The 15534-nt window shown below is 42.5% G+C and overlaps 1 protein-coding gene across 1 annotated transcript in view; it reads right to left on the bottom strand.

Annotated features, from left to right (window-relative positions):
* Window positions 1-650: 650 nt before the first annotated feature.
* CDKL1 (cyclin dependent kinase like 1) overlaps window positions 651-15534 on the bottom strand; it is a 67471-nt gene continuing 52587 nt past the window's right edge. Inside the window, exons 5-10 of the mRNA XM_033188092.1 lie at window positions 13097-13187; window positions 11996-12196; window positions 9895-9977; window positions 5575-5631; window positions 3274-3441; window positions 651-1181 (exon numbers count right to left, since the gene is read on the bottom strand). Of these exons, the coding sequence (XP_033043983.1) occupies window positions 1074-1181; window positions 3274-3441; window positions 5575-5631; window positions 9895-9977; window positions 11996-12196; window positions 13097-13187 (708 nt within the window). The 3' untranslated portion in view covers window positions 651-1073. The remainder of the gene's footprint in view (window positions 1182-3273; window positions 3442-5574; window positions 5632-9894; window positions 9978-11995; window positions 12197-13096; window positions 13188-15534) is intronic.

Below are 15534 nucleotides of genomic sequence, written 5' to 3'. Positions count from 1 at the left end.
ACTGCCTTAATCAACTGCCAGGCTTCATGCCATGGTTTGCAAGGGGAATTGGGTGAATAAATGTAGACAGATTACAGTAAATTCATCTTGCCTGCAAAAGTGACTAAGGTGCATCCTTTACTAATAAAGTAAGGATGAAATGTATAAACATATAATTAAATATATAAATTACCAAGTCTTTGTGATAATTCGTATGCTTTTAAATATTTCGAACCTGTTACCCTCAAAATGTTTTAAAATATAAAAATCAAGAAATAGAGCAAGCAGGAAATGGGATTTTAAACATTTTGATTTCAAGAAATAGAACTTTCCAGCCGGGCGCAGTGGCTCAAGCCTGTAATCCCAGCACTTTGGGAGGCCAAGGCGGGCGGATCATGAGGTCAGGAGATCGAGACCATCCTGGCTAACACGGTGAAACCTTGTCTCTACTAAAAAAAAATACAAAAAACTAGCCGGGCGAGGTGGCGGGCGCCTGTAGTCCCAGCTACTCGGGAGGCTGAGGCAGGAGAATGGCGTAAACCCGGGAGGCGGAGCTTGCAGTGAGCTGAGATCCGGCCACTGCACTCCAGCCTGGGCGACAGAGCAAGACTCTGTCTCAAAAAAAAAAAAAAAGGAATAGAACTTTCCTTAAATATGATGCTGAAACAATCTGAGAGACAGGAGATAGGACTCAAGGCAACAGATCCAAGGAAATATATATGGGCATTTTGTAGTCCATTTTTCTTGTGTGGCATGTGGTACAACTGAAGCATAAATCTTTTTGGTATCATCTAATTTTGCCAGAGGTATGGGACAGTTCATATTCTGTCCATAAGCTCAGCTGCTTACAGGAACTAAAATACAAGTGCAACTCCAAACAGGTTTTTGCTTTCTTTTCTGGACACCTTCATCAAGCATGGAAGACTGGATCTGGAATTTCCCTTCATATCTTGCCAATTGGCCTCCCAGTTTCTTGCTTATGTTTTCTCCTGGTGTGTTTTCAACATTGTAATTGTTTTCGATCAACTGTATAAGTTTTATTTTCTTCAAAGTATCCATTGATTCCTTTTTTAAAATCATGTCTCCTAGCTCCTTTAAATGTCTGGAAAATGGTAGTTAAGTTTCTTGGTATTACAGTAGTACTTCTTATTGTCCAAAGCTGGAAGGATGTTGCTGCCAGTTAGCTGGGGTAGGTACTGCAACTGAAAATGCAAAACACAGAATTAGGTTCAAAACTGTGCCATGCATTTTTTTTTCATTATTTAGGATATATCACAAAAGAGGTAATTAAGCTTGTTAGTATAGAAATACTTTTTTGGCACAGAATCCAGGACTTGAGAGAGGATTAAATGTTTCAATTTGGTCTTTGCTTTTCCTTTTAAATGTTTATTTTACATTAAAAAGGAAAAACATGCACATTAAAGAAGATTTAGATAATATGAAAAGGGGAAAATCTCCATGTTAACATTATTGAGAAGAAAACATAGATTTACAGGAGTTGAGAGCTTGCTGAGATCTTAGGGATCATTTAAGCCAATGCCTTGTCTTATGGCAGAGAAAACTGATAACCAGAGCACCTAGGCAATTTGCCTATTTACTCTCTTTCCTTAGTTAAAAAGGCAAATCAAGCATGGCACAGTGCACACTTGTAGTTCCAGCTACGAGGGAGGCTGAGGTGGGAGGATCCCTTGAGCCCAGGAGACCAGCCTGAGCAACATAACAAGACCCCCATCTCTAAAGAAAAAAGACAAAACTGCTTCCTTCAAGCTTCCTGAAAATGTTTGAATTTATTGTCAATGTCAAATGAAAGTCAGAACACACCTGTATTTTTTGTATTGCACTATATGTCCTTAGGTATCCCTAAAAAGGAACTTTTTAGTACTTTTACTTTTTAGAAAAAATTTTTTCAGGCATTCTCCTCAGAAAAGAACTTTTTAGTACTTTTAAATCAGTTGATTCTTTCAGGATTTAAAAGCAGTATACCAGGCCAGCTGTGGTGGCTCATGCCTGTAATCCCAGCACTTTGGGAGGCCAAGGTGGATGGATCACCTGAGGTCAGGAGTCGAGACCAGCCTGCCAACATGACAAAACCCCGTCTCTACTAAAAATATAGAAATTAATTGGGCATACTGGCACGTGCCTGTAATCCCAGATACTGGGGAGGCTGAGGCAGGAGAAATGCTTGAACCCGGGAGGCAGAGGTTGCAGTGAGCCAAGATCACACCACTGCACTCTAGCCTGGGCGACAGAGTGAGACTCGGTCTCAAAAAAAAAGCAATACACCAGATAGTGGAGTTTCCCTATTTTTTCAAGTAGAAATATTTCCATCAAAACCTTTTGCTCTTGAATACAAAGTAATACTGAGATAAGGAATAATTCGGGGGTGGGGGTGGAGGAGTCTGTTTCTGGCCTGTTTCGCTACCTGGATCATACATGATGGAGAATAAAATTAAAACATTATTAATTTTGTAACTGTGATCTACATTAGGGCCCTGGAGTTCATGTTCATGTACTTGTTCCTCATGGACTCTTCACCCTTTTCCCTCCTCCCAGCCTCACACACAACACCCTGGTACCATTCAGCATGCTGGGCAGTGGAAGCTGCAAAGGGAAAGACAAAGGCAAGATAATGTATAACTTAAGGAGTACCTAAGTAGATCCAGAGGTTACCCAGGATCAGTTGTGGTTCCAACTACAGTTCATTCTAAATTATTACAGCTTTTGACTTATCACAAGATGCTTAATATAAGGCCATTTTATACCAATCGGGATTCTTCACAGACTCCCCGTGTGCAGTTTGGATGCTGTTCTCTGGTTAAATGTTTTCAGCTGATATCACCAAAAGCACTCATCACTGTATTTGCGCTAGCCAACTCTGACAAAGGATCAGGGAAGAAAACGCTCCTTTTTTGGACAAACCTGGAGAGTTAGTTAATACTGAAGGTGTACGTGATGACACAGAACTGCCTGGGGAAAATCTGATTTCATTTTCCAAAGCACAAGAAGTGTGCTCAGCTGGACTCATACTCATGTACCTCGTTGAGACCTGTGCTCATGCAGACCGGAAACCCTGGTCCCTATGTGACAGCAGGACAAGAGCACCTTTAGGATTCAGGGAGAGGGGGCTTCAGGAGACAGATATGCCTGGGTCCCTGGCTGATAGACCCTGTGACCTGTCTCCTAGTGCTGGAATGAGGATGCTGGACTGAAAGCCACAACTGCCATCCTCAAGTCTAGGTGGAGTCGTACCACTGTCTACCGGGTGGCAGGTAGGAGATCATTTGAAATTACAACCTTGGATGTTTCTGTAAAGCAGTGGTGTTTTCGGCTCTTTCTTAGGGTCTTCCTTGGTTTGTCATGTTCTTTTGCCACATCCTCTATTTCGCTGATGTTTTCAAAATATGGGTGATGCAACAGCTGTTCACATGTCAGTCTCTCAGTAGGGTCCATGTGGAGACAGCCCTAAAAGAACAGAAAATTCCTTCTTCTTTAAAATTGTATTAACTTACTAATGTCATTTTTTTTTCTTCTTTGAAAGATGAAACTTTTCAGTTGCAATAATAAGGGAGAAAAGCCAGAAAAACACACCAGTCATGATTTTAGTTCCTTCCAGTCATTCCTAAATGGGCACTCACTCACATATTAAATAAGCAATTTCTAGAAGTAGGAATGAAAAATCATTTTCTCCACCTTATTCTGTTTTTGAGGCAATTGATACTCTGCCCTGGGAGAGTAAGATATAATTTTAGAGTTTACCTCAGTGGCCAAATGGTGTAATCCATTTAGCTAGTTTGGTCCCTTGCATGTACTTTGTAAAAACTAGTGTTTTTATGTTAAAAATGATATTTACACATGATAACAAATACAATTCATACAGCAAAGTCTCCACCACTCTAGGTGTTCTATTCACCCTTCTAAAATCAGCTACTCTTTTTTTTGTTTTGTTTTGTTTTTGTTTTGGTGTATCCCTCCAGAAATAGTTTATGCATTATAAGTATATATGAGGATGTATATAAAGAGAAGCATAATGTACATGCCTTTATATTACACCATTCTTAACTATTTTTGTTGCCACTAAGTAGGCCATGGAGCTCATTCTTGGATAGATTAAATTTCACAACTACATACTCCAAGGAATTGACTCAATTTTTGTTGGTTATGTCAGAGGTGTTGAAACCAGAGCAACTCCATCTTGAATAGGGGCTGGGTAAAATAAGGCTGAGACCTACTGGGCTGCAGTCCCAGGAGGTTTGACATTCTTACTCACAGGATGAGAGAGCAGGTCGGCACAAAAGACAGGTCACAATGACCCTGATGATAAAACAGGATGCAGTAAAGAAGCCAGCCAAAACCAAGATGGCGATGAAAGTGACGTCTGGTTGTCCTCACTGCTCATTATACACTAATTATAATGTGTTAGCATGCTAAAAGCCACTTTCACCAGCACCATGACAGTCTACAAATACCATAGCAATGCCCAGAAGTTACCCTAAATAGTCTTAAAAAGGGGAGGAACCCTCAGTTCCAGAAAATCCCTGCCCCTCTCCTGGAAAACTCATTAATAATCCACCTCTTGTTTAGCATATAATCAAGAAATAACTATAAGTATACTCAGTTGAGCAGGACATAGCACTGCTCTGCCTATAGAGTAGCCATTCTTTTATTCCTTTACTTTCTTAATAAATTTGCTTCCACTTTGCTGTGTGGACACGCCCTGAATTCTTTCTTGTGCGAGGTCCAAGAACCCTCTCTTGGGGTCTGGATTGGGACCCTTTCAGGTAACAGTTATCATTATATTAACTCATTATTTAATACATTAGTAAATAAATAATTTTTAAACCATGTGGGACATTGACTATAACTTGCAAACATTTTAGTTGATACCATACCTCATTTTACATAAGAGCTATATTTATATATATATATATATATATATCAAGCTTTTAAATTTACTTCAAATATACCAGGGAGTTAGCTATTTAAAAGGATCCTATAGCCAAGCATTTTCTGAAGAAAAGGTTCCCTTTGTAAAACTATCACCACCCTTCTGAAATTTCTGTTTTGTGTAAATTTAGACTTCAAATATAATGTTAGGTTTAAAGTGAAAAATACTTGCAAATGTTTTCACTTAATAGAATGTGATCCATTTTAAAAGTTGAAAATATACTTTTCCAAGGATAATTTTTTTTTCTTTTTTTGAGATGGAGTCTTGCTCTGTTGCCCAGGCTGGAGTGCAGTTGTGCAATCTCAACTCACTGCAACCTCTGCTTCCCCAGGCTCAAGCGATTCTCCTGCCTCAGCCTCCCGAGTAGCTGACATTACAGGCGAGTGCCACCTTGCCCAACTAATTTTTTTAATTTTTGGTAGAGATGGGGTTTCACCATGTTGACCAGGCTGGTTTTGAACTCCTGACCTCAAGTGATCCGCCTGCCTCAGCCTCCCAAAGTGCTAGGATTACAGGTGTGAGCCACCGCACAGCCAGGAGAATTCTAAAAGGAACACTTTTCATTGCATGGATTGACATAAGTAATTCAGATTCCCCAACTGATGACAACTGCTGTGTGTCTCCTGGTCTGTTGGAAGCCACGATTTTACCTTTAGGAGCCCCAGAGCAGGATAAGAGATGTTTGGGAATTTCAATTCAAGTGGTTCCTGTTGAAAAGAAAAGAGATTTTTAATTTACAGCATGTATTCAAATTAAGATTACCTCAAATTAAATCTTTGGATAGAAACATTTTCTCGGCACCTTCCTCACCTCCTCCACCCTTTGCCCACCCCACCTCCTGCCTAAAACAATCTCCCTTTGCCTTTTTCATAAGCTTTCTCTCCCCATCTCCAAAATGCTTTTTCAAATTTGCTTCCTAACCACTCCCTTCACTTAGCAAATTATAAATAAAAATACTAATGAAAAACAAAAAACTTTCTGAGCAGCTTTTTTCTTTTTTTTTTTTTTTTGGCCTCAATTATATAACTTGCCTTTCGTGAGAATAATTTTTGGCATTTATAGTGGCATTTATAAAAAGGCAGCCAGCTGGGTACAGTGGCTCATGCCTATAATCCACTCAGGGAGGCCAAGTCTGATGGCTTGAGCCCAGGAATTTGAGACCAGCCTGGGCAACATGAAACCCTGTCTCTATAAAAAAAAAAAAAAAAAAATGTACCAACAAACTAGCCAGGGGTGATGGTGTGCTCCTGTAGTCCCAGCTACTTGAGAGGCTGAGGTGGGAGGATGGCGTGAGTTTGGGAGATTGAGGCTGCAGTAAGCCATAAATGTGCCACAGCACTCCAGCACGGGCAACAGAGCAAGACCCTGCCTTAAAAAAAAAAAAAAAAACAGGCAGCTCTAATTATATAAAGGGAGCTGTAAAATAGATGTTTTTCCCCTACCCAGGTGAACAGATGCTTCTTGATTTTCTGGTATAAATACCGTCATCTCCCACTAGAGCCTGCTGCTTCCCTTATCAGCCTACTGTTTAAAGAGTCTCCTGTGGGGCATTCATCAGTCTCCTTTTGGCCATGTAAGGCTATTTTGCTCCAGTCATGTGCTGGAGACAATCAGGAATAACACTATAAATGGGAGGAATGCCGAATGTCAGGCAGACAAACAGGCCAGTTAAAGAGAGGTACCACTGACAAAGGCTAATTGAGCAGAGGCTGAGAAAATAAGAGCCAGCCAAGCTGAGCAAAATAAATGACTGCAGTGCATTGTGTGTATAAAAGTGGCAGTGTGTGAGCTGCCGGCTGGAGTGACTGGCCAGGCTCATCTAATCAAACACAGTCCTGGTGCTGTGGCCAACCTTCACAGTACAGTATTATTTTGGACAGGGAACCAGCTCCCAATAACCAATTCTGGATTGTACACATTGATAAGAGTAGGAGAGAAGAGTCTCTGTTTTAGTTCACTATGTTCAACAGGAGAAAAAAAAATTCTAAAGTAGATTTGTATTAGCCCTTGACAGTATTCCCTGTTGCACCCCCATACTCCCACTCATGCTCCATAGCTTCAATTCTCTTGTTCTTTCTGTCGGTTGAATCTGAGCATCACTGGGGATTGATTGATGTGCCATTGCTACATCATCGAGCTCTGCTGTCCCAGCAACAAGGTCTGGATGAGGCTGACTAGTTGCCTGTGATACGCTGGAGCCCATCCTGCCGGCTGAGCTAGTTTCCCAGCCCCAGAAGCAGGCAGGCCTCCCTCTGTCAGGGTTACTGACAGGCAGAGGGACTGGGGCACAGATGTTCAACCAGTGCAGCCCCCGCACTGCTTCTTCCTGTGTTTCTGTCAACAGGAAATCTGCAGGACAATGTCTGGGAAACCATGGGAAGCTTTCTACATTTATGAAACCTGGGTTATTTCTGAGGCTTCACCAACAGACAAGCGAACAGGAAATCACTAGGGATATTTAGTGCAGAACTGGGAATGTCCAGATCACAAGGAAGCCAGATGGGTCACCTCCCATATGTCAGGTGTCATTCCTGCCCCTCCGTCCCAGCAAGACCCACTTTGAATGCTAGTGCTGCAGGAGGAAGAGGCAATGGAGACGCAGAAACCTTCACTGTGGGACAAGCCAAGAGGTTAGGGAACAAACAAAACACAAGTGGTAGAGACAGAACTTAATCTGGAAACTGAAGGGTTTAGTGAGCAACTGGAGAGTGAGTTTCATTTTTAAGATACCTTCCTCAGACAGTGGAAACTCAAGATTTCACAAACCTTAATTATGCTCTGAAATGTTTTTGATTGCAATACAGACTCATTAGAACACATTCAAAAATATAAAAAATCATAAAGTTACCCCAAAATCCCACCCAAAAGAGATACCTGCTGTTAGTATTTTGATATATATCCTTGCAGCCATTTATTTCACAAATATCAAAAAAGAGCTTGTGATTTCCCAGATGATGTCATATTATTTTGTATTTATATATGTAAACATATATATATGAATTGTATACATATTACATATTTATTAAAACTTGGTCGAATTACTCATACTGTTTTTTTGTTTGTTTTGTTTTTGTTTTTGTTTTGAGACAGAATCTGGCCCTGTTGCCCAGGCTGGAGTACAGTGACATGATCTCTGCTCACTGCAACCTCTACCTCCCAAGGTCAAGCCATCTTCCCACCTCAGCCTCCCAAGTAGCTGGGACTACAGATGTGTGCCACCGTGCCAGGCTAATTTTTGTATTTTTAGTAGAGATGGGGTTTCATCATGTTGCCCAGGCTGGTCTCGAACTCCTGGGCTCAAGCGATCTACCTGTCTTGGCCTCCCAAAGTGCTGGGATTACAGGCATGAACCACCATGCCCAGCCTACACTGTTTTCTAACTGTCTTTTTTTTTTTTTTTTTTCACTGCATGATATTACTTACTTTTACAGACAGAGTTTTTCTCTGTCACCCAGGTTGGAGTGCAGTGGCATGATCATAGTTTACGGTAACCTCAAACTTCTGGGCTCAAGTGATTCTCCTGCCTCAGCCTCCCAAGTAGCTGGAGCTATAGGCATGTGCCACCAACTCCAGTTAGTTTTAAAAATATTTTGTAGAGACAGGGTCTTGCTATGTTGCCCAGGCTGGTCTTGACCTCCTGCACTCAAGCATCTTTCACCTCAGTTGTCTCCTGGGTTGCTAGAACTATAGGTGTGGGCCACCGCACCTGACTCTATATGGTATTTTTTTCTTTCTTTTTTTTTTTTTTTTTTTGGAGACAGGGTCTTACTCCTGTCGCCCAGGCTAGAGTGCAGCAATCTCAGGTCACTGCAGCCTCAACTTCCTGAGCTCAGGCGATCCTCTCACCTCAGCCTCCTGAGTAGCTGAGACTACAGGTGCCTGCCACCATGCTGGGCCAACTTTTTGTATTTTTAGTAGAGACAGTTTTGCTGTGTTGCCCATGCTGGTCTCGAGCCCCTGATCCACCTGCCTCAGGCTCCCAAAATTCTGGGATTACAGGCATGAGCACACCTGGCCTGATGAGGTATTTCTGTTGTAAGGATGTACCATACTTAATCCCCTACTGATAGCATACCGAAGGAAATAATTTCTATTAAATAATGCCACATCTTTATGCTCTTGGATAACGGTTTCACAGGAATAAATTGTTGGAAGTGGATTAGGGATGTTAACATTTCAAATTTTTCTGTTCTTAAAAAATGGGCTTCCCCCATTTGGGTTGGCCATAAAGGGCAAGCACCAGAGTAAGACTGGCTAAGGAAGTTGTTGTTGTTTTTTTTTTTTTTGGACAGAGTCTTGCTCTGTCACCCAGGATGGAGTACAATGGTGTGGTATCGGCTCACTGCAACCTCCATCTCCTGGGCTCAAGCAGTTCTGCCTCAGCCTCCTGAGTAGCTGAGATTACAGGCATGTGCCACCATGCCCGACTAATTTTTGTAATTTTAGTAGAGACAGGGTTTCACCATGTTGACCAGGCTGGTCTGGAACTCCTGACCTCAGGTGATCTGCCCTCCCCAAAAAGTGCCAGGATTACAGGCGTGAACCATTGTGCCCAATCCAAGTTAAGTTCATTATGATTTTTCCCATGGTCTGGAGACCATAGGCATAGTAGAGTAGGGAATCTGGACAATGCTGGGGAAAAACTAGTTAACTTTATCTGGATAGGTCTAGGTCTAAAAGTTGGTTGGCTCTCAGCTACCTAGGTTCAACTGCTAAAAAATGATAAAGGACAGGTGTGGCTCCGGCAGGTAGCTCTGCATTCCTGTGTAACAGGCTGGCTGGACTCTGTTATCAGCAGCCTCGAAATTAGCATTAAGGCTAAAGTCTCGCTAGCCAATTTGCTCCAATTTTCTTTTTCTCTCTTAGACTGACCTCCAATGTAGGGTGAGCCATGGGGCTCAGGGAGGTGAATAACGACCAAAGCCTAGCTAGCCTGGCCTACAGAGCTCTCTCCAAAATGGGTCACTCACCATATCTTCAGGGTCTGGAATTTTCACTCCACTGAAGTACTGATTCGTGCTAAACACTTGCTGGTGCCTAGGAATAAGATCCCCTTTGGACAAGAAAAAAAAAAGGTAAGTGAAATTGGTTAGCAAACACTGATCTATGGTTTTCTCCCATCAATGCTGTGTTGGTCTTGCCCATGTCTATGGACACTGCAGTGTTCTCGGGCAATCAGAAGGAGAGGCATTCAGGCAACCCACAGCAACCTGTATCAATCCCTACAGTGGACAGCACACTGTGTTAGGCACAGAGGAGGCAAGCAACAGAAACTGAGGGCTACAGCTTCTTGCTCTCAGGTTCTTGTTCTCGGAGCCTACAGTGTACTGAAGGAACCCAAACCAAACAACTCAGAAGCACATACACACAAATAAAATAATGCCTTTGAAAAAACAGCAAAAGGGCAACAACCACAAATCAAAATCATATTAACTGAATCCTGATAGGTCAAGATAAAACGTTATTGCCCTAGCACTTATAACTGTCTAACATACAGCAAGCACTCAATAAATATTTGAAGGAAGAGAGGGAAGAAAGGAAGGTAGGAAGGAAGGGAGGGAGGGGAGGGGAAGGGAAGGAGGGAAGAAATCCTGGATTTTCTAGCTAGAAGAAATACATTTTCACATTTGGGACCATCTTTTCTTATTTCACCAATTAGCGATGACTTGGAAGTGCCATTTCATCTACTGTTTAGAAGCACTTACAATGTGACACAATGAAACAAAAAGAGTATTTCTATATTTCAGAGGACTCTAGGAAGCTCCTCCTGCCCACATTTCTGTCACATCAGCTGAAATCGCCTTTATGTAAAATTCTATATTATACTTGAAGAGGGATTTTGTTCAGACAATATAGAGAGATACTCAAAGTGTTCTCCTGGGGCACAACCAGACCCATTTCCCAGGGAGTGAGAGTTCCAACTCTGGGGTATCAAATTATCTAATTACTGATGCATCCTAGAAATTTACCTCGCACTCAAATGCAAAAACTGCTGCCTCACCTCATTTTGGGTGAGCAACCAAAAAGCACACCCTCTAATGCCTTGCCCCAGATCTCAGTGAGCTACATCATGAGCACAATTCCTTGTACCTTAATAACCTTCTTCCTCCAGTGCCAGAGGGGTGACATGGGAAGGCTGTCCTAAAATCACTAGAGGAAACACCGCCAAGAAAGGCTGAGTGCCCCTGGAAGGCCTACAGAGCACCTTCCTTGTCACTCGACAAAGTCAAGCTATCAACAAACATTTGTTGCCTACAATGTGCAGACACTGGTGGAGGGTAAGTAGAAATATAAGACATGATCTCACCATCAGGAAGTTTACAGTATCTTTGGGAAGATAAGATTACAAGGGAAGGCATGGTGATGGCAGTTGCTACAAGAGTTTAGAGGAGGAAAAGTTTACTTTAAACTGGGATACTCAGGGGAGTCAGGGGAGTTTATGTCTAAACTCCCTGACTTTGGAAGAGGGCAATCAATACTGATGGTTTGTTTTTTTTTTCTCTCACCTTCCCTCCCTTCTCCTCCCCTGCCCTTCCCCTCCACCTCCGAGGTTAGAGAGAAAGGAAAGGGCACTGGGGCAGGAAAGCAAGACAGGCTGTGTGACATTAGCACTAGCCTTCCTCCTGACACTTAGAAGGCTGGGAATCATCCTCCGTAGAGTCTGAATAATCCAAACTAGTCAGGCAGGCTGGGGTTAAGGACATCCAAATGAATTACACAAATCGTCATAAGTGAGGTAAACCATCAAAGCATTCTGTAAACTGCTAAGCCCTTATAGAAATGTGAGTTTTTATTGTTGTTATTGCCATTATTAACATTTTAACTTGATCCAAACTGCTCAAGAATCTTGGGTTTTTTTGGACAATGAGTAAGTACTCAATAATTGTTAACTATTTTAATTAAAACAAATATGGCCACCATTAATGGAGTCATTAAATGAGGCTTTGAGTTTTCCTCTTTCCTAACTAATGCCTTAAAGGGCATTAGGTGAGACAGGGAACTTGGCTCTGCCCTGCCCCAACCTGGGGAAATACCCAGTTTTCCAAAAGGCAGGACGAAAACACCACTTACCCAAGGTCTTCCTAATCAGATAGAGTTGATCCACATCCGATTTTCCTGGCCACAGAGGCACTCCTGACAGCAGCTCAGCAAAGACACAGCCAATTGCCCAGACATCCACTGGGGGGCCGTACTGCCTGTCCCCCACCAGCAGCTCAGGGGAGCGGTACCACCTGGTAGCCACGTAGTCTGTATAGTAGTCACTCGGTCCAGCTGGCCAGTGATGGAACATGGAAAACAAAGAGCAGCGGAAGGCTGGTATCAAAACTGGGAGAGGGAGATCTCAGAAGTCAAGCCTGCGCCCAATCTTGTGGCCTTATTCTGTATCGCTGGTTCTCAATTCTAGTTGCACATTCAAATCACTTAAATATATATATTTTTAAATTACTGATGCTCAAGCCACACTTCAGTCCAGTTAAAACAGAATCCCTGGGGAGGGTCTGGGGGGTTATTGGGCATAGAATTTAAAGTTCCCTGGGCACGGCAGCTCACGCTTGTAATCCCAGCACTTTGGGAGGCCGAGGTAGGTGGATTGCTTGGGCCCAGGAGTTCGAGACCAGCCTGGGCAACATGGTGAAATCCTGTCTCTACAAAAAAAATTCAAAACTTAGCTAGGTGTGGTGGCTCATGCCTGTAGTCCCAGCTACTCAGGAGGCTGAGGTGGGAGGATCACCTGAACTGGGGAGGTCGAGGCTGTGGTGGGCTGTGAACTGTGCCACTGTACTCCAGCCTGGGCAACAGAGGGAGACCCTGTCTCAAAAAAAAAAAAAAAAAGTTCCCCCAGGTGATTCTAATCTGCCTCCAAGGTTGAAAGCTGCTATTCTAAAGTAGCACTTCTGAAAAGTATTATTTTAGCAAGAAATGGTAGAAATCAGGGAGGTAAGATACTTTTTAATAACCACTTTACTGTGGTATAATTTATGGATAGCATACATATGTAAACCACTGTATGTATCTACACGTTTTCAGTAATTACAAAATTGTAATTTATAGCATGCTTATGCCCTAACTATACAAGTACTAGCTTGTATACTTCTAGAGCATTTAGATCCTTTATTGTATCAAGAACTTTTCCATCTTTTATACTTAACAAAAGAAAATGTCAATACTCACTCAAAAGCCGAGCAAATCCAAAGTCACAAAGCTTAATCTCGGAATGTTTTGTGATGAGGATATTTTCTGGCTTCACATCTCTATGTATGCACTAGTGTAACAAATCAAAACAAAAACAATATTAAGGCTGAACTATATATGAGATAAATGAAACACATGACTATTTAGCAAATATTGGATAAATCATTTAAATCTCTCCTTGGCCTACTGGACAACAGCAAAAGAGCAGCCTAAAATAAATCTAGTACCAAGCCTGTCACAGCCTGAATCGTCCCAAATTCCTAAAAGGCCCAAAAGAACCAAGAAGGGTGAAAGGAAAATGAAAGTAGGGTAGCCAGTCTTAGCAAAGAAAAATACAGGACACCCAGTTACATCTGAATTTCAGATAAACAAATAATTTTTAGTATAATACATACCGTGAAGCACTTGGGATGTACTTATGCTAAAAAGTTATGCTTGTTTATCTGAAATTCAAAGGTAACTGGGTGTCCTGTATTCAAATTAACAGTTCTAGGTGAAAGGGAAAATGTTGAAAGGTCCGGGTGAGGCTGCATCACGGGTGCAGGAGCTGCACATTGGTGCATAAGCAGAATTCACAATTCAGTTGTTTAACTGTGAACAGAATACAGTTGGCCTCGTAAACAGGACAAGCCCTGAGCCTGCTGAGATAAGCTGGGAAGCGAAGGGCGGCAACCACAGCTTGCCAAGAGATCTCCCTTCCAGCTCTGACATTCATCCCGACAAGATAAACAAGAGTAGGCAGCAGCCCTCACCCTCTGGGGAGAGTCGCTAGATGTCAGCTCTGTCCCACACACAAGTGCTCTGAGAGCTGCAGCCACCCCTCAGGATGTGGCCCCCCCTCCAGAATTTAGACTCAAATCACCTGTGGTTTCCAGCCCACAGCCAACATTCTTTAACAGGGTGATATTAGAGAGAAGAACGTTTGAGAATCTTCACATGATTTTCTCATTACATGACAATTTCTTTGGTAAAGAACAAATCGACAACCTGATAAACAATTCCTTTTTTTTTTTTTTTTTTAAGTTGGGTCAAAATACTGCTCAGGGTCCCTAATAATCTTCCTCTTTCCCAAGTGTTTTCCTCTCAGGAGGAGAATGCTAGATCATTCTGCAACCTGAGAGACCCTCTTTGGCCTGCAGCCTGAAACCCTGGGGTTATTCTTAAGAATCTGGAGAGGACTGGGGCTCTTCTTGGGCATGACCAGTCCTCACTCCAAACGACCTTCAGGGTGAGAGATCAGTGTCAATGTTTGCCCGTGGGTATTTATTATTCTGGAAAATTTGGGTTGAAATAAAACAACTTTGGGATTTTATTACAATCTATCTGGTTCTTAGCAATTAACATCCCTGAGATCTCTATTCTTTTACCACTGGCTTCACATACTGCTATAAATGGGTACACCATGAATATCATGATGACATATGGTCAGAAGTACTTGTAAGCAAGTATGTGCTCCTATTCTGTTCTGGGAATTCTTTACAAGTTTCTGCCCCCACCCCCATCAGCACATGGAGCCAAACAGGGCGTCTGGGGCTCTCCAGGGAACTGTGGTATGCATTATATTTGTTTTTAGCATCCCAGATCTGCCTTACCAGGGTCTTAGTGCAGTCTCTCTTGCTCCCCAATCCTAAAACCTGCTCTCGAGAGAGTGCTAAGTCACAGTAACTAACAATATGGGTGTCTACTCTCCCCTGTGTATGACAAGGATTATAGCTTTAGCTAGTTGGAGGCTCCTCAGGGAGAAGTGCTGTCTACTCTCATACTTCCTCCTTCCAGGAATGCAGCATCAGGAAAAATCATCTGGAACAATATAAAGATGGAGATTTAGCCCTATCACCTAAATTGACCCTGGCAGTTGAGTAGGATAAAATATTGCAGTGAAATTGCACTCATGGTCAAAATGAAGCTCTAACTTTGAAATCTGGTTTCTATGCACAGGCAGTGGGTAGTGTTGTATCGGATGGAGCAGCAGGCTTCCCAGCCTCTGTGAAGTCACGTCACCTGGGTGATAGTCTACTATGCCTCTACCAGCCACCTATGGCCAGGAGTGTCACAAGCTTTCAATGGGTTGCTTGGTTCCAGACTCAACACTCTTATCTCACCAAAGCAGACACTAGCACTTTGCACTGGGTTTGGGGTTCCACCTACTGCAACTGGCATACTGCAGCCAAGCAGGCATGAATCACCTGGGGTTTCCCCCAATTTCACAGCCTTCTGGGAGTACAAAATCACATAGCCTCCAAGTGAATGGGGTTCTACCTTAAATCTGAGTAGTTTCTAAGCAGTATAAATACATGAATAATTTTTTGGGTGTGTGTGTGTGTGTGTGTGTGTGTGTGTGTGTTTTGAGACAGGGTCTCATTCTGTCATCCAGGTTGGAGTGCAGTGGTGTGATCTTGACTCACTGCAGCCTCCAC

Source organism: Trachypithecus francoisi, unplaced genomic scaffold (genome assembly GCF_009764315.1).
Source record: "Trachypithecus francoisi isolate TF-2019V2 unplaced genomic scaffold, Tfra_2.0 Lachesis_group3, whole genome shotgun sequence".
In the NCBI taxonomy this organism is placed as follows: domain Eukaryota; kingdom Metazoa; phylum Chordata; class Mammalia; order Primates; family Cercopithecidae; genus Trachypithecus; species Trachypithecus francoisi.
Note: the sequence above shows the minus strand (reverse complement) of the source record. Positions and strands in the feature narration are given on the sequence as shown.